We start from the raw sequence: 19,717 nt of genomic DNA, 5'->3' as shown, positions 1-19,717 counted from the left end.
TTTTTCAACATTAATACGGCAGAAGACATGCTATCGCGAGTGGCCTACATAGCCTAAACATGCTACCAGGGTCTCCAGACTGGTCTCCCATTAAGCACATTTTTTAAGTCATTGGCCATTTTCTCAAGGGTAACAAGAGAAAGTGGTCCATACAATTTGATGTGCAATTTCTCCTGAATAAGCAGATAACCCCATAAGTGGTTGAAAACTACTTTTGATGCAGAGCGCAAAACTAGAAAGGGAAGAAGTGCCATATTGGAGTGCAGATTTTGCTGGAATGGTTTGGAGGTGCCATGTCACATTTGATGAACTCCTGAGGTCCTAGAACAGCAGATCCCCCCCACTCTCCCAATTTACAAACGACACTCCTAGGGGTGCAGTGAGCATATTGACGCTACAGGTGTGTGGTACAATTACATACCAATGGGTGGGGAACAAATAGAAAATACATGTTTTGTTTTAGCCCCAGATTTTACATTTTCACACTTTGGATCACATTTATCCTGTGCTCTACGCTGAGCGTTTACATCGAGGTTTCCATCTACGGCTGTGTTCACATGGAAGTAGAATTAGAATCGGTCAGATTGAGATTATCATTCTGATCAAAATCTGGCAGATCTGAATGCTCCAAGTGTCATCTTAGTGTGATCTGATTCTCTAGCATGAGAGAATCTGAGTACAGGTGTGGAGATGTCGGAGAACGTAATAGCTCCATTGTCTGTGGTAGTCGGACTGCACTCTGCTGACATCCAAGTGCAGTCCAACGTTTCACAAGCACCTATAGACATCTGAATATCAGAGGCACTTGCAGCATGCTGTGATTGTTTACTCGAGCGAAATTGGCATGAGGAAAAAAAAAAATATATATATATTGCAGACCTGCACTGCCCCATAGTATAACACTGGTCCAAGTGATATCCAATAAAAAAAAAAAAAAAAAAAAAAAATAATCAGATACCACTGAGCCATGTTATATGCTCGGGTGAGCAAGGCCTAAAACTCGAATTGATCGAATTACCGTAGATGACACCCCAGAGGGATCCATTCACTATAATAGGGCAGCAGAGTACTCTGGACTCCGTCTGACCTCTGTTGAGCATTGTCCTTTTCAGAAGTGCACAAAACTGTGTCGACCGCGCTTTTATGCACCACTGAAAAGACTGACACCGCTAGACCCGAGTCCAAGATGACTCCATCTGCCCCATTAAAGTAAATGTTCAATCAGGGGTTCTGTCTGAAGCACGTATTTCAGAGATTTACACAAAAACCCAGATATAAGTGCCCAGCGTAGAGCGCAGGATAAATGTGAGCCGATCTTTGGGAGGAATAATAAACAGATCATCAACAGTTCACAAATTGCTTTTTATTTTTTACGCCGTTCAACATGCTGTATTAGTGGTTATACTGCTTTATTCTTTGGGTCAGTATTATTCCAGCGATACAAGATTAATATGTGTTTTTATACTTCGTTACTATCTCACAGTAAAAATTCTTTTGTCACAAAAAAAGGTTTTTCCATTGCCATATTTTGAGACCTATAACATTTCTATATGGCTTGTTTTTTGCAGGCTGAGTTCACATTTTTATTGGTACCATTTTCAGGTACATAACTTTTTTACTGCTTTTTATTTCAAATTTTAGAAGGCTAAATGAACTTGAAATAGCAATTTAGGAGTGGCTTTTTGTTTTTCTTTTTTAACACCATTCACAGAGTGGTAAAGTTAATAAAGACAACTTAAATTTTTCAAGTATGATTACAGCAATACCACATTTACAGTATTTTATTTTTTTGCGCTTTGACCAAATGAAAACAATTTTATAGGATAAAATTGTTTTTGCATCTCTCTATTGTAAGATCTGATCACTTTTCTATTTTTCCTCTGAGCTGGGGCTTATTTTTTCAAGGACAAGATGAAATCATCACCAATACATTTTTTATTTACATGAGACTTTACATTTTATTCCACTTTTTCTTGGTGATATGATGAAGCATAGTTTTTTGACACTTTTTTTTTTTTTTTTACTATGTTCACTGAAGTGGCTGAATAGCGTGACAGTTTTATAGATTGGATCATTCCAGACGCAGCGATAGCAAATGTGTACTTTATTTTTGTTATTACATAAATATACATACCTTATTTTTCAGAGTATAAGATGAACTTTTCCTCCAAAAAATTTGGGAAGAAAATGGGGAGGGGGGTGCGTCTTATAATCCAGTTGTAGCTTACTGGGTGGAGGAGGGGGGTTAGATAGAGGTGGTAGGAGAAGAGCGATGCTGCGATGTCCTGGCGACACAGGAGCCATCCCCAGTGATTAAAGAATATGTCGGCGGTGCGGGCTTCAAAGAAATGGCACCTGGAGTCGGCGCAAGCGCAGATTGAACTCTCGGCTCAATGACGCCCCAAGAGCTCATCTGCACATGCGCTGGATCCAGCTCATTGATCTTCCAGCAGCGGACTTAAGGAAAATGGCGCCCAGAGGTGGTGCATGCACAGAGGAGATCTCGGCTCTTCAATAAACAGAGAGCGCAATCTGCGCACACGTCAACTTCGGGTGCCATTTCCCTTAAGCCCGCACCACTGACATTTTATTGCCTGCAATCACTGATGATGGCTCCTGCCTCATAGCGCCTGCAGCATAGCCGAAACACCTGCCGCACCTACTCCACCCCCGCCCCTGCCTCCCTGTTACCTCGCTCTACCACCGCTGCCGCCCCCCTGAAAAGATACAACCGGATTATAAAACACATCCAAATTTGATCTGGTTTTTCTTTGCTTTTTTTTTTTTAAACCATTTTTCTCTTTCTAAATTTGGGGTGCGTCTTATAAAATGAAAAATACGATATTTGTCATATAATATATATATATATATATTTTATTTATTTATTTGTTTTTTTTTTTACACTTAGTTCCCATATGGGACATTAACTGTTATTAGTCAGATCGCTGGTTTAATGTATTACAATGCACTAATATTGCAATACATTATAAACCTACCAGTGTTACACTGACCGAACGCCTTGTAGACGATGCTTCTGGCATGGTCTAACCTAAATGCTGTGATTGCTATTGGTTGCATCATTAAAAGGGGTTAAACAGCAGTGGCAATGCGAGCATCGGCCTTGGAGATGACAGCTGGAGCCCGGCTATCACTTACACCGATCTCCTGGTGACTCTCGAGCCAGTATGACCACCATGACGTAACTATACATCATCGTTCGGGAACCCCCATCAGATCATGACGTATAGGTACATCAAATGTCATGAAGGGGTTAATAACCACAATGATAGCAGCTAAGCCTGTAAGTGCAGGGATTTCTGCCCATGTTGCTTATTCTCAATAAATCAAGAGCTTATAAAATGGTGTCTGAATTTTTTCACCATCTGCATATTATTCCCATGTCTATCCATCCAGAGCGGCAAGGTGGCTCAGTGGTTAGCACTGCAGTCTTGTGGTGGCTCAGTGGTTAGCACTGCAGTCTTGCAGCGCTGGGGTCCTGGGTTCAAATCCCAGCAAGGACACCATCTGCAAGGAGTTTGTATGTTCTCCTGTGTTTGCGTGGGTTTCCTCCCACACTCCAAAAACACACTCATAGGGACTTTAGATTGTGAGCCCCAATGGGGACAGTGTTGCCAATGTATGTAAAGCGCTGTGGAATTAACAGTGCTATATAAATGATTAAATATTATTATTACTATTATTATCCTGTGATTTCTAGAATCCCACCGTTTTCCCCTCTTGGTGTTACAATATTAATGTTGAGTATGTGAACATATGTGGCCTAAACCCTTCTCAGCCTGTCCGGAGAACTCCGTGATACTTCCACAGCCCTGAGACCTTGAAGTCAGCACTTTGCATTCACGACAAGCCAGTCTTTAAATATATCAAGTGTGGGAAACCAGAAGAACCAGTTCCCCAGCACAAACCACTTATTACTGGGCATCTCTTGCAGCCATCGCTGGGTCTATTTTTGGAATGTGATGTCAACTGGCATTTATCCCAAATAGTTTTTTCCTCTCAGTCCCTCCTGTAATAAAAGTGAGGGTAGTCACATCGGCTGCAACGGGAAACTAAAGCCGAGAGTGTAATGTCATCTGGGAGCCCCCGGGGGCAGCACTCAGCGCGGGGATCGTCTCTGGTGCTGTCTGAATGGCTGGTATGCATCATCCCCTCGGCCCCCGATAATACAGCTTATACAGATCATGAGTACGGCATCCTTAAAAGGTGGCATCCAGGAGGAATAGCAACTATTAAGGGGGCTGTACTGTGGAGACCCCAATTGATTACCAAAACGGGGAGCATTGGATGGGATGGCAGACAAGCATGTTAGGCTACTTTCACACATCCGGTTTTTGCTGTGCGGTACAATACGGCACTCTGCAGAAAAACCGCAACCGTTTTTTTTTTGCCGCCGGTTGCGGTTTTTTTTTGCATAGACTTACATTAGTGCCGTACTGTGCCACATGGGCTTGCGTTCGGTCCGCTTTTTGCCGCATGCGGCAGATTTAGCCGATGCCGTGGCCGGATGGAACGTTGCCTGGAACGTTTTTTTGCTCCGGCAAAAAAAACGCATCGCGCCGCGGCACATTTTTCAATGCATGCCTATGGACGCCGGATGCAGCGCGATGCGGAAAAAAACGCATCCGGCCGCCGCATGCAGTTTCTTCCACTACGCATGCTCAGTAGCATGCCGCAACCGGAAAAAAACGGACGGGCCGCATGTAAAAACTTATGCAAAGGATGCGGTGTTTTCGCCGCATCCGTTGCATAGGTTTCACAGCCAGATTGAGCCGCACGGCTCAAACCGGATGTGTGAAAGCAGCCTTACCTGCAGCCCCATCCAATCTCTGGACAACTACTGGAGTTCACTTCACCATTTGTATATTGTGAGTCTATAGTGGGAGGGTAGTACGTACCATAGTAGGGGGCTATCCCAAGATTAGGACTAGCATGCAATGAGTTTTTTCCACAGCACAGACAAAAATCATTGTGGAATTTTTTTCTGGTGCATGTAAATGAGAGTATAAAAAGCATTGGATGTGAATTGTTACTGCACCAAGACACTCATCAGATCCTGATGATCTGGAAGGAGCCGTGGGGAGGTTCTCCAAGTGCAAATTAAATCACCCATTACTAAAAGAAGTAATAAAGGGTTTGCAACAATTTTGGAAGTAATCCACTACAATGCATATTTTTGATTGCTGGAATATGACCAAGCAGACCCCCAGCAATCTGGAGAAACAAGGGTCTGCATATGGAATGGAGTGGTGGTCAATGGGAGCGGCGGAGAACGCGGCCTTCGGCTTGACTGAGACTCCCATGAAGAATGGAGCAGAGGTGCAAATGATCAACCTGATTTTGGGATCGGTGGGGGTCCTAGTGGTCGGAAAGTTTATTCCGTGCATAAGGTTGGGAATACATCTAAACTTGGTACAATCTCTAAGCTGGCCATACACAAGGTCAACTGTCGGCAGAGCAATCAACCCGCTCTACAGACTTGTCCTGAGGTCAGAGTCACACGCGCAGTCTCGCATCGCAATCACCCAGCGCGGCCTGCCGCTCTCCGGACAGGAGCATCTCAGCTACACAGAAATACATGCAGCCGACCCGCTCCTGTCAGGAAAGTGCGCAGCCGTGCAGGGTGATGCCGATACCAGTCACTTGCAAGTGTGACTCCGGCCTTACACATGAGCTCTTTGCTGAGTCGAGCGTTCATGTGTATGACTTATCAGACATTACTATTAGGGCACGCTCACAGAATATTTATAATAAAAGAAAAAAAAATGTAAAAAAAAAAAAAAGTCCAATTTTCATCCCAAAAAGGACGATATTTTTGCTCTCACTTGTCATCCGTGTGCGGTCAGTATGCTATCCGTTATTTTCGTCAGCAGCTAATATTTTACAAATCACTTACAGAGTACAGAATGGTAATTTATCAGTAAAAACGGACACCATTAGGATGGTCCATGTGTTGTCCATTTTTGTTCACGAACCCATGGACTTGCATTGCTGAGTGTTGGCAATTTTAGGCTGAGGCCACACGAGCATATGGCATCGGATGCGATATTCTAATGACCGTCGGCTCCTGCTCTGCTGCCAGCGTGGGCCGAGTGTCATTATACTGTGATGTGATCCTGCGATTGGAGCACAGCTGTGGAGGAGAGGGAAGGAATAATCTTCCCATCTCCTCCATTACCAGCTGATGCGATTATCGCACTGCACGCCGGTGTCATCTGAGCGCAGTGCGAAGTTTCTCTCGCACCCATAGACTTGTATGCGAGTGAATACAGATCAGATTCCACCCACAGTGACTGTTTTCTTGGTCCGATTACGGTTGGGAAAATAATTGCAGATGGGAGCGACCCCATAGAGTAACATTGGTCCGAGTGGAATGTGATTTTTTTTATTGCATTACACTCAGGCCGTTTTACGCGCCGTGTGTCCTTCGCCTTACGCTGCCACTGCCACACACAGCATGCTGCCATTTTTTCCTCAGGCCAAATACAACTGAGAAAAAAAAATGTAAAGAAATACAGACGATCTGCACTGCCTTATTGAATAACATGGGTCTGAGGCTATGCCTTTTTTTCTCGCATTGCACTCATCCAGTTTATACACTAGTATGAGCGAGCCTTCAACTCCCCAAGATCATCTGTCAGGGACGAGTCGGAAGCCCCAAACACATCACCTAGTCAGCAGCTCCTCACAACTAATGTGTACGAGGCCTTAAAAGCAGTCACCCCCAAAGCACAATCTCATGGGGGACTTGGCCATTAATCAGACTTTTACTACATAACTCTCTTCCGCCATTGTGCAAAAAACTTTGTTTTAGCCAAATCGGAGGTAGTGTACAGGGAAGGCGTGACAGAGGAGAGCACAGACGCCGCAGTCCAGGAACAGACAGTGAGTGCAGGCAACGCTAGCTGTCCATCACCAAATTCAGAGGCAGTGTGTGCAGCCAGACCATGGAAGCAAACGTTTGGCAGTTTACAGATTCTCTCTCTCAAAAAAAAAAATCCAATTTATGTATTGAAGTTTCCATACATACAGGAAAAAAAAAAAAGTCTACAAGGGAGCTCTCCTCCGAAAGTAAGAGACCTCACACCACACTGCTCCAAGGAAGAGACAGGCAACACTTGTATAGCAGAATGTAACGCCTCAGACGTACCGGTACAGGTTATGTAAGCCACACACACACCTCCACAGTGTGACAGGAATCATGTATAAAATTGTTAGTTGTGAGGCGTCTTCCTTCTTAAGCCAGAGTCACACTTGCGAGTGCCTTACATGTATCTCACGCGAGTTTCTCATTGAATCACCCGGCACAGAATCATGCTCTCTTGACAGGAGCGGGTCGGTTGCATGTATCTCTATGCAGCTGAGACGCTCCTGTCCGGAGAGTGTGCGGCCATGACAGGTGATGCAATGAGAGACTCGCGTGAGTTATACACGAGGCACTTGCAAGTGTGACTCTGGCCTTAGGCTGCTTTCACACCTCTGGTTTAGCAGAGCCGGCCAATCCAGCTCTAAAACCTACGCAACGGATGCGGCGACAATACCGCATCCTTTGCATACGTTTTTTACATGCGGCCCATCCGGTTTTTGACGCTTGCAGCAGGCTACTGAGCATGCGCAGTGGAAAAAAAAAAGGCATGCGGCGGCCGGATGCGTTTTTTGCCACAGGACGCCGCATGCGGCGTCCATAGGCATGCATTGCAAATCGCGCCGCATCGGCCGGATGCGTTTTTTTTTTGCCGGACAAAAAACATGCCAGGCAACGTTCCATCTGGCCGCCGCATCGGCTAAATCTACCGCATACGGCAAAAAACGGACGGAACGCATGCCCATGCGGCACAATACGGCACTAATGTAAGTCTATGCAAAAAAAACGCAACCGGCGGCAAAAAAAAAAAAAGTTGCGTTTTTTCTGCAAAGCGCCGGATTGTGCCGCACAGGAAAAACCGAATGTGTGAAAGCAGCCTAAGGCTATGTTCACACTAGAAAAATGATTTTTAAGAAATTTCTTAAGAGTGAAGGATTAGTGCACCTGCGTTAAAAAACGCACCAAAAACGCACCTGCGTTTTTGCCGCGTTTTCGGTGCGTTTTTACCGCTGGTTGCTCCCTGCGTTATTGTGCCAATTATCTATGGCAAAAAACGCAGTTAGCTGCAGAAAAGAAGTGACATGCTCATTCTTTTTCTTAAGAAAATCTACTGAAAGAATTTTCTTAAGAAAAAAACGCAGTGTGCGCACAGCTCATTTTTTTTGCCATAGGTTTTGCTGGGGAATGTCTGCAGAAAGGTTACAAGAATTTCTCAAGAAATTTCTGCAGCAAAAACGGACCCAAAACGCAGGTAAAAAACGCAGTGTGTGAACATAGCCTTAGAGTGAAGCAGCCACGTGCACACCGAGTATTTGGTGACTTTTTTACCTCAGCATTTGTATCCAAAACCAGGAGGGGGTGATAAAGCAGGCATGGTGCCCGTGTGTCTATTATACATTTTCTTCTGATTGTCCCACTGGTTTTGGCTACAAATCCTGAGGTAAAAAAAACTCAAATACTCAAAGTTAACGTGGCCTTACGCTCCGTATACACCTTGTCCTAAGGTGAGGGGTGTGACAGCGTGATGGCCCCTGGTGAGTGCGCTCTATGCCTGGGGCAGGGGGATTGTACAGTCAGTGTGGAGTGATCACAGACCGCACTCGGCACCCGTAGATCACATGATGCAACTTTTGGACAATACTTTTTTTTGTTCATCAGTTGCTCAAGTTGACTACAATTGACCCATATCACTGGCACGGGGGTCTCAGGCCATCGGCTGCATGTTCTAGAAGCCCCCAAAGCTTCAGGACACCGATCAGTGCTGTCCTATGAGAGGAATGAAAGTTCAACCCATACAAAATCATGGACGAAACCACAAATAGACGCCAAGCATCTCAGCTGCCCATAGATCAGGACGATGCCCCTAATAGGACAAGATTTACCAAAAGTGGAAGTCATCCACAGCAATCACAGATACCACCACTCATTCCCCCAAAACACTTTTCAATGGTTATTACGGAAGAGGGGTCGCCAAACACCCGACTTTGCGCCTGCTGCTGTGAGCCCCGTTTCCAATTATATTGGTGTCCTGAGGACATCCATACAGGTAAAACCCAATGGCGCAGAGAGCCCTGGGCTGCCGGCTCCACCAGGCTCCATCCTCTAAGCCATGGGGTTACTTATACCAGCAGCCTACAAAGAGGGGACATAGATGTCACCACAGCGCTAAAAGACGACCAGGACTCACCAGTGGGTCGACTACTGTTATTTTATAAGTAGGCCCCCTGGGGGCATTAGTACTTTTTGGGGGGCACTTACAGTGAATGGAGCTTTGAGGGCAAAATTACTTTCTGGGGTCATTATGAACAGTTCCCTTAGGACCATGATTACTTCTTAAGGTGGCAATCGGGAAACCTCACTACTTTTTATCTGGACATGGGACAATACACTGGTGAATGAGGTAATTATTACCTGTAAAGGGGGCACTAAAGGGGAATTACTTTACAAGGGGCACTCAGTGCAATGCTGCTGTATAAGGGGGCACGGAAGAGACAATAAAAGGGGGTATTCGGAGAGCTTCAATCTTCATGGGGTGATGTTTTTGTACAGACTGAGGCTGGTGACATGTGTCAGCAGTTTGTGTCCCCTCTGCTACAGAGAACCCTCATTTACCCCTGTAGCGGAGCCCCTGAAGGATCAGACACCACCGATACCTCCATACAAGTCACTTACGTTACAAATGACACCACTGACCGGTATGGGGGAGGCAGAAGATGTGGGCACCTGAGGTGGCACAGTCCATGTAGCAGTGCACCCTGATGCCCACAGTCGTAGCCGAAAGGTCCCCAGACCTTTAAGGGCAAAGGACTGGCACAGTACAATTAGCAGTGAGCCCTGCCGCCCACAGTCATAGCCTGGAGGACCCCCGATCTCTAAGGGCAGAGATGCCGTGCAGCTGGCACAGTACAATTAGCAGTGCTACCTGTCGCCCATAGTCACAGCCGGGAGGACCCCCAACCTCTAGAGGAAGAGGTCCTCCAGGTGGCACAGTACAATTAGCGGTGCACCCTGCCACCAACAGTCATAGCCTGGAGGACCCCCAACATCTCAGGGCAGAGATCCTCCCCCGCTCGGTGGCATAGTAGTGTAGCCTACTGTCTACAGTTATAGCCTGGAGGACCCTCAACATCTCAGGACAGAGGTCCCCCAGGTGGCACAGTACAATCAGCGGTGCCCCCTGCCGCCCACATTCTCAGCCGCGAGAACCCTCGACCTCTAAGGGCAGAGGTCCTGACATGGCATGTTACAATTAGCGGCGTCTCCTGCCACCCGCAGTCACAGCCTGGAGGACCACCCCCGATCTCTCAGGACAGAGGTCCCCCAGGTGGCAGATTACAATTAGTGGTGCACCCTGCCACCAGCAGTCACAGCCTGGAAGACCCCCGATCTCTCAGTGCAGAGGTCTCCCAGGTGGCAGAGTAGCAGTTCCCCCTGCTGTCCACAGCCACAACCTGAAAGACCCCCGACCTCTTAGGGCAGAGGTCCCCCAGGTGGCAGAGTAGTGGTACCCCCTGCTGCCCAGTCACAGCCGGGAGGACCCCTGATCTCTCAGGGCAGAGGTCCCCCAGGTGGCTGAATAGGGGTGCCCCCTGCTGCCCAGTCACAGCCTGGAGGACCCCCGATCTCTTAGGGCAGAGGTCCCCCAGGTGGCTGAATAGGGGTGCCCCCTGCTGCCCAGTCACAGCCTGGAGGACCCCCGATCTCTTAGGGCAGAGGTCCCCCAGGTGGCAGAGTAGTGGTACCCCCTGCTGCCCAGTCACAGCCGGGAGGACCCCCGATCTCTCAGGGCAGAGGTCCCCCAGGTGGCAGAATAGGGGTGCCCCCTGCTGTCCGCAGTCACAGCCTGGAAGACCCCCGATCACTATTAGCAGAGGTCCCCCAGGTGGCAGAGTAGCAGTTCCCCCTGCCGCCCACAGTCACAGCCGGGAGGACCCCCCGATCTCTCAGGGCAGAGGTCTCCCAGGTGGCAGAGTAGTGGTGCCCCCTGCCGCCCACAGTCACAGCCTGGAGGACCCCCGATCTCTCAGGGCAGAGGTCCCCCAGGTGGCAGAGTAGTGGTGCCCCCTGCCGCCCACAGTCACAGCCTGGAGGACCCCCGATCTCTCAGGGCAGAGGTCCCCCAGGTGGCAGAGTAGTGGTGCCCCCTGCCGCCCACAGTCACAGCCGGGAGGACCCCCCGATCTCTCAGGGCAGAGGTCCCCCAGGTGGCAGAGTAGTGGTGCCCCCTGCCGCCCACAGTCACAGCCTGGAGGACCCCCGATCTCTCAGGGCAGAGGTCCCCCAGGTGGCAGAGTAGTGGTGCCCCCTGCCGCCCACAGTCACAGCCTGGAGGACCCCCGATCTCTCAGGGCAGAGGTCCCCCAGGTGGCAGAGTAGTGGTGCCCCCTGCCGCCCACAGTCACAGCCTGGAGGACCCCCGATCTCTCAGGGCAGAGGTCCCCCAGGTGGCAGAGTAGTGGTGCCCCCTGCCGCCCACAGTCACAGCCGGGAGGACCCCCGATCTCTCAGGTCAGAGTTGCCCCAGATCAGGGGGGCGCGCCTCTAAGTCTCAGGCAAACTTACGAATTTCTTGGACTTTTCTGCGGCGCCCTCCTCCGGGTTCTTCGCCTTCTTCTTTTCCTTGGTGCTCTTGGTGGGAGCAGGGGGTCCCCCGCCGCCCCCGGCTGGAGGATCCATGCCGCCGGCTGACTCTCCCGGGAGGCCTGTGCAGTGAGTGCTCCGGTCTCCGGCTGCAGTAATCCCGCGTGCTTCCGCCGAGTGTTGGCCGGCTCCCCGCTCACACTCCGGGCCCGGCACGTCCTGCGCTCGGCGCTGCCCTCCCAGCGCTCACCTCCCCCTGCAGCACACGCTGACCGGCCCTCATTAGCATACACTCTGCATATTCATGAGCAGGCGCGCAACAGGCGATCCATTCACACTTGAGGGCGGAAGAAAGGGCAAAACTCCACTTTCAAATAACTTCTTCCTCAGCACTTCCGGGTTCAGACCAGACCAACCCCTATCGCAGGTGGGGGTGCTGGACAGAATTCCGCTCATTGGTGGTGTTTTATTCAATAAAAGTCAACAATTTTACACATAACATTCATTAAAATAGTGACCTGTACGGAAGAAAGTGAAATGCGGCCGTTTGTCTTATTTCAGGGGGACGCTGGAATGTACCATGTGACAGTGAGCCAAGTGGGTGTGCTGGAGAGCTATAGCTGCACCGACAGCGCCATCTGCTGGTGCACGGGCTAACTGCAGCTCTACTTTTCCTTATTATGGTCCAGTTATTTACGTTGAGCATCAATTTCTTACATTTCATCATTTTCTCTATCAGTTTTTTTTTCGGTTTTGGCTGAAATTATAAGGCCATGTTCACACTACATTTACATTTTTTAGGCATTTGTCTACTTAAAAAAAAAAGCCTGAATAAAAATTGCCATTCCGTACCACAGGACAATGTAAATGGTTCTGTAAATCACTAATAGCTGCTAAGAAGAAAAAAAACAGATTGCATACTGACAGCACACGGATAACAAGTGAGAAAAAATGGTCCTACTTTTCTGGATCAAAATCAGAACAATTATTTAAAGGGAACCAATCACCAGAATTTTTGTATATATCCCAAAGCCATTGCTATACTGGCACTATCAGACTGATTCTATACATACCATTAGCACACGGGGCACTAGTGCGATGCTCGCATGAGACTCTGGTCCCACTGGCAGTACAGCAGGAGCAGAGTGTCATGCTAGTATCCATGCGACTGAGATCCGACTGTGCGAGTGGACCTCAGCTGCGGGGTACGGGCCGGCACTGTGGAGGGGAGGGGGGATTTCTTTCCCTCTCTCCTCCGTAGCCAGCTGTTGCGAATCTCGCTATACACGCGCAGTACACCGGTTTACCGCGAGTGCAGTGCGATTTTTCTCTCGCCCCATTCACTTGAATGGGTGCGAGAGAACAGAGTCTCGCATTACAATCGCAGCATGCTGATTAGGGCTGAGAAAATAATCGCTCATGTGCGCTGACACACAGGCTAATATTGGTCCGAGTGGAATGTAATGTTTTATCGCACTCCACTCGCACCGATTTTCTTGCCGTGTGGCTTAGGCCTTAGTGGTCAGCTCGGATGTTTAGGTTTTGAAATCCAAGAAAGTAAAGTCTTATAAAATCAGCAGCTTCTTGAGTGACAGCAGCTGAGGATCAGATAATATCTGCGGGGAATTCATAGTTATCCCCTCCCCCTGTTAGAATTAGCATAAGTATTATACCATCAATTCACTTTGTTGCAGGACCTGTGTGAGGTCATACCCATGTGACCAGAAGGGGCAGGGCCTCAGCCACCAAAGCTGATACCACAAAGCAACATTTTTCTGTTGGCTGAGGCCCCTGTCCAAATTATTTCCCTAACCAGCCCTGTATGTGAATGTTTACAAAAAAAAATCACAAAGCTCACTATCCCTGTCGAATGAGGGCTTTGACTAGTGAATGGGGCGTTAGATCCCCTGACTAATTGGCCCTCTTTCCATGTTATCATGTCCCTGTGGGCGTGATAACATGATTTACACAAGCTGGCATTACCTCAAGCTAATGAAAATGTCAGTGTCAGTGCGCCTCAAAGGCTGAGTGAACGCATCCCGACTTCATTAAGTGCGCTCTAGTGATGAGCGAGCATGCTTGTTACTACTCGGTACTCGCACGAGTATCACTGTACTCGGGCTACTCGGCGGGTACCGAGTAATTTTGCAATACTCGTGCTGTACTCGTGGTCTTCATCCCTGCATGTTGGCGCTCTTTTGAGAGCCAGCCCTCATGCAGGGATTGGCTGGCAGACCACTGCAATGCCACAGCCCTGTTAGTTGTGGAATTGCAGTGATTGGCTGGCCTGCACAGCGTGACCGAGCCTTTATACCGGCCGGCGCGCTGTGCTCTGTACACAGCCATCTCATATTCCCTGCTTTCCACGCCCACAGGCGCCTATGATTGGTTGCAGTGAGACACGCCCCCACGCTGAGTGACAGGTGTCACACTGCACCCAATCACAGCAGCCGGTGGGCGTGTCTATACTGTGCAGTAAAATAAATAAATAAATAATTAAAAAAAACGGCGTGCTGTCCCCCCAATTTTAATACCAGCCAGATAAAGCCATACAGCTGAAGGCTGGTATTCTCAGGATGGGGAGCTCCACGTTATGGGAAGCCCCCCACCCTAACAATATCAGTCAGCAGCTGCCCAGAATTGCCGCATACATTATATGCGACAGTTCTGGGGCTGTACCCGGCTCTTCCCGATTTACCCTAGTGCGTTGGCAAATCGGGGTAATAAGGAGTTAATGGCAGCCCATAGCTGCCACTAAATCCTAGATTAATCATGTCAGGCGTCTCCCCGAGATTCCTTCCATGATTAATCTGTAAATTACAGTTAAAAAACACACACACCCGAAAAATCCTTTATTAGAAATAAAAAACACTAACAAAGTCCCTCATTACCAATTTATTAACCCCGACAAACCCTCCATGTCCGGCGTACTCCACGGACTCCGGCGTCGCGTCCAGCTCTGCTGCATGGAAGTGACAGGAGCTGCAGAAGACACCGCCGCTCCGGTCACCTCCACGCAGCTAATGAGATGAGTATAGCAATCAGCTGAGCTGTCACTGAGGTTACCTGGATCCAGCGGTGGATGCAGCGGTGGCCGCGATTAACCTCAGTGACAGCAGCTGATCGCTATACTCACCTCAGTTGGTGCATGGAGCTGACTGGAGCGGCGGTGAGTAGCGCGATCAGCTGAGCTGTCACTGAGGTTACCCGCGGCCACCGCTGCATCCACCGCTGGATCCAGGTAACCTCAGTGACAGCTCAGCTGATCGCTATACTCATCTCATTAGCTGCGTGGAGGTGACCGGAGCGACGGTGTATTCTGCAGCTCCTGTCACTTCCATGCAGCAGAGCTGGACGCGACGCTGGAGGACTGTGGAGTACGCCGGACATGGAGGGTTTGTCGGGGTTAATAAATTGGTAATGAGGGACTTTGTTAGTGTTTTTTATTTCTAATAAAGGATTTTTCGGGTGTGTGTGTTTTTTAACTGTAATTTACAGATTAATCATGGAAGGAATCTCGGGGAGACACCTGACATGATTAATCTAGGATTTAGTGGCAGCTATGGGCTGCCATTAACTCCTTATTACCCCGATTTGCCAAAGCACCAGGGTAAATCGGGAAGAGCCGGGTACAGCCCCAGAACTGTCGCATCTAATGTATGCGGCAATTCTGGGCGGCTGCTGACTGATATTGTTAGGGTGGGGGGCTCCCCATAACGTGGAGCTCCCCATCCTGAGAATACCAGCCTTCAGCCGTATGGCTTTATCTGGCTGGTATTAAAATTGGGGGGACCGCACGCCGTTTTTTTTAATTATTTAATTATTTATTTCACTGCACAGTATACACACACCGGCTGCTGTGATTGGGTGCAGTGAGACAGCTGTCACTCAGTGTGGGAGCGTGTCTCACTGCAACCAATCACAGGCGCCGAAAAGCAGGACAGCAGGGAATAGGAGATTGATTAATGAGCGGCCGGCTTTTTCAAAAGAGGAAAAGCCACCGGAGTTTGAACAGCTGTGCAGCGCCGCGGCAGTGATCGGGGAACGGTAAGTAAGAGAGAGGGGGGGGGAACTGACCGACAGACTGTGAGAGGGGGACAGACAAGACAGAGAGAGACAGACCGACGGACTGAGGGAGATAGAATAAAAAAAAAAAAATGACCGACATCGCTAGTAAAAAGCACAAAACGTGCGTTTTGGACATCGGAGTGCCACACAAGGTTTTCATGTATTAATCTCAAAAAGTAACATACATTAGCTCTATCTCACTATTGGGTATGTGCCCTTAACATTTCCGCCATGAAAATTCATTTTGGTGTCATTTTGGAAGGTTTTCTGGTGAGTCCGTAAAAATGGCGTAAAACTTGGACAAAATTGTTCACAGCTGTGACTTTTGAGTGATAAATGCTTCAAGGGGTCTTCCCCATGCTGATGCCATGTCATTTGAGCACTCTTCTGAGACTTTTGTGACATTTTTAGGGTTTCTACATGCTGCCGGGGGGTCATTTCACAAAAATACTCGGGTCTCCCATAGGATAACATTGGGCTCGGTGCTCGGGCCGAGTACACGAGTATCTTGGGAGGCTCGGCCCGAGCTTCGAGCACCCGAGCTTTTTAGTACTCGCTCATCACTAGTGCGCTCATGTGACCCCAGCCGAATTCTGCTGCCTGATGTGTCCTTCTCTACTCTTCTGACTCTCCACACTGCCAATTTCTTCACTACCTTCCAATCCCCCAGCAAATCCACTATAAACTACTAACAATGGTTTACAAGGCCATCCATAATCTATTTCCCCCATACATCTCCAAGCTACCCAACATAATCTTTGGTCCTCACACCACCTTGTTCTCTCCTGTACTTCCACACATTTCTCACTCAATCAGCTCCGAGACTTCTTCCGGGCATCCCCATCCTCTGGAACTCAGTGCCCCAACATGTCTAATTATCTCCCATATTTGGAACCTTCGAACGGAACCTTCATCTCATCTAATAAAAAATGCCTACAGCCTTCAATAACCCTGCTGCCACCTCCCCCCACTGAAGCCGCTGAAACCCCGACCTATTGTCTCCTTCCCTATTACCCTGTAGATTGTAAGCCTGTGATGGCAAGATCTTTTCCCCCTCCCTGTACCTGTCTGACAATCTGTATTCTTATAACTTTCATATATCTGTTATGTACCAAACACCTCTGTCATATGTACAGCATCCTGGAATTAAGTATTTTGAGCATTTTTCTTCCACTTCAGTTTTCGGAAAAACATCCGATGGGGGAAAAAAAAATATATATATATAGTGCAATCACTATTTTGAAGCAACTCCTCCAACTCAGCTTCAAACAACATACTACCCAACCCCAGTTGTCCTGTCCCTGCAGCTGAAAAATACCCCCATAGCATGATGCTGCCACCACCATGTTTCACTGTTGGGATTGTACTAGGCAATTGATAAGCAGTGCCTGGTTTTCTCCACACATACCACTTAGAATTATCACCAAAAAGTTCTAATTTGGTCTCATCAGATCAGAGAATCTTATTTCTCATAGTCTGGGAGTCCTTCATGTGTTTTTTTGCAAACTCAGTGTGGGCTTTCATGTGTCTTGCGCTGAGGACAGGCTTCCGTCGGGCCACATTGCCATAATTATTATTATTTATTATTATAGCGCTATTTATTCCATGGCACTTTACATGTGAAATTGGGTATACATAGCATGGACAAGTAAAATAATTATAAACAAAACAATGCACAGACAGGTACAGGAGGAGGGAGGACCCTTCCCGCGAGGGCTCACAGTCTACAAGGGATGGGTGAGGATACAGTAGGCCATAAAGGCCCAACTGGTGAAGGGCTGCAGTGATAGTTGACTTTGTGGAACTTTCTCCCATCTCCCTACAGGATCATTGGAGCTCAGCCACAGTGATCTTGGGGTTCTTCTTTACTTCTCTCAACAAGGTTCTTCTCCCACGATTGCTCAGTTTGATTGGATGGCCAGGTCTAGGAAGAGTTTTGTGGATCCCAAACCTCTTCCAATTAAGAATTATGGAGGCCACTGTGCTCTTAGGAACCTTGAGTACTGCAGAAATTGTTTTGTAACCTTGACCAGATCTGTGCCTTGCCACAAATTCTGTCTCTCATCTCCTTGGGCAGTTCCTTTGACCTCATGATTCTCATTTGGTCTGAAATGCACTGTGAGGTCTTATATAGACAAAAGACAAGTGTGTGCCTTTCCAAATCAAGTTCTATCAGTTTAAACACATCTGGACTCCAATGAAGGAGTAGAACCATCTCAAGGAGGATCACAAGGAAATGGACAGCATGTGAGTGTCTGAGCAAAATGTCTGCATACTTATGACCATGTGATATTTCAGTTTTTGGTTTTTTTAAAAAATTTGCAAAAATTTCTACATTTCTTTTTTTTCTGTGAAGATGGGGTCCAGAGTGTACATTAATGAGAAAAAAAAATAACTTTTTTGAATTTACCAAATGGCTGCAATGAAACAGTGAAAAATTTAAAGGGGTCTGAATACTTTCCGTACCCACTGTATTGTCCATGGATCCGTTTTTACCATCTATGCTGTGGCCTCTGTTTTTCACATGCAAAAAAATAATCCAAATTTCTCCTACCCATTAAATGGTAAAGAATGGCCAGCACTAAGATGACCTATGGAACGCATTTGTGTACTATGCTTTTTTTCCCTTGTGTTTTATTGATCTGCAAATACAATAAAAAATGGACGTGTTATTTGGGAGGTTTTTTTGCAGACAAACCTTGGACATATGAATGGTTTTATCTTTGAAAAACAGAGGTCTGAATGGGACCTTATAAAAATCAACGAGGTCCGTCTGCTTTTGTTTGCATTAATTATGCAAATGATCCTATGTAGCAGTCTCTACTAGTCATTCACTTTCTCAATAGGTTCAGATCCTTCTCCAGCCACTGTCTGTAGTGTGGATGTCTCTGCTCGCTGGTCAGAATCACACTATAGGAGCTTTCAAACTCTTCTTTTTCAAACACCCATGTCATGTGGCTCTGCTGCCGATTAGATCTACTACAGTCAACTGCTGGGCTCTAGCTCATGTTCTAACAGAAACTGTGTCTTTCACTATGCACTACTCCTCCCTTATGGGCTAGTCCCAAAATTAACTATCTGTCCCTGTAGTCTATTGCTGGGCAGACTTAACCTTTCATCTACATTTCTATAAACACTCAATATATATAATACATTACCAGCACTTAACTCTATCTTACCCTACATATAACACTGCTATTCACTATGAATTATACCATATATTATTATACACATGACACATTTGTCACAGTTCAACATTACACAACCTTCAAAATAACGCATGACATTATATCACATAAGCATAACGTGATTGGTGTTTTCAAGAGAAACCGGCAACATGTCCACCTCCTTACTCATCCAGAAAAGTGGGACAAGTGGCATGCGTGTGTCCTGCATATATGTTACGCTGTATGTCATGTGAGTGCTATGTGAGTGTGCGATTTTTTTTTCTCGCCTAGCATCTGTATGACATGCGACATCCAAATGCAATGCGTTTCGCACATCATTTACATTCTAGAATACTTTATGGAAAATCTTGCTAATTATCTGAAATAATAAATAAAATCTAAACATATAGATAAAATATATAGATATCCTTCAAGTAAGTAATGTCCCAAACCCTCTACATATTATAAACTTACACCTTTTAGTGGTTTAGTGGCTATTATGTGGCACTAAAGGGTGTTTTGGACTGTTTAACTTTATTATTTATTAACAAAAAAAAAAACAAAAAAACACAAAAGTGGGGTCTCCCCTATTTTTGATAACCAGGAAAAGTAAAGCAGCTTAGAGTTGATGTTATCCAGCTGGAACAGTTCATGGTTATTGGGCTCTTCCCAGCCTAAAAATACCAGCCATCAATGGCTCCAGAAGTGGCGCATCACATTATGTGGGCCAATTCTAGTGCTTCGTCTCGGCTCTTCCAGATTGCCCTGGTGCATCGGCAATCACTGTAATGGTAGTTGG

The 19,717-nt window shown here is 47.1% G+C and overlaps 1 protein-coding gene across 1 annotated transcript in view; it reads right to left on the bottom strand.

The window, feature by feature from the left end:
- The window catches only part of DIAPH1 (diaphanous related formin 1), a 370,807-nt gene extending 358,764 nt beyond the window's left edge, over nucleotides 1–12,043 (bottom strand). Inside the window, exon 1 of the mRNA XM_075344403.1 lies at nucleotides 11,666–12,043. Within this exon, the coding sequence (XP_075200518.1) occupies nucleotides 11,666–11,779 (114 nt within the window). The 5' untranslated portion in view covers nucleotides 11,780–12,043. The remainder of the gene's footprint in view (nucleotides 1–11,665) is intronic.
- Nucleotides 12,044–19,717: the final 7,674 nt, after the last annotated feature.

The sequence above is a fragment of the Anomaloglossus baeobatrachus genome, chromosome 4 (assembly GCF_048569485.1).
Source record: "Anomaloglossus baeobatrachus isolate aAnoBae1 chromosome 4, aAnoBae1.hap1, whole genome shotgun sequence".
In the NCBI taxonomy this organism is placed as follows: Eukaryota; Metazoa; Chordata; class Amphibia; order Anura; family Aromobatidae; genus Anomaloglossus; species Anomaloglossus baeobatrachus.
The sequence above is the reverse complement of the archived record's forward strand: the minus strand, read 5'-3'. Positions and strand labels throughout refer to the sequence as shown.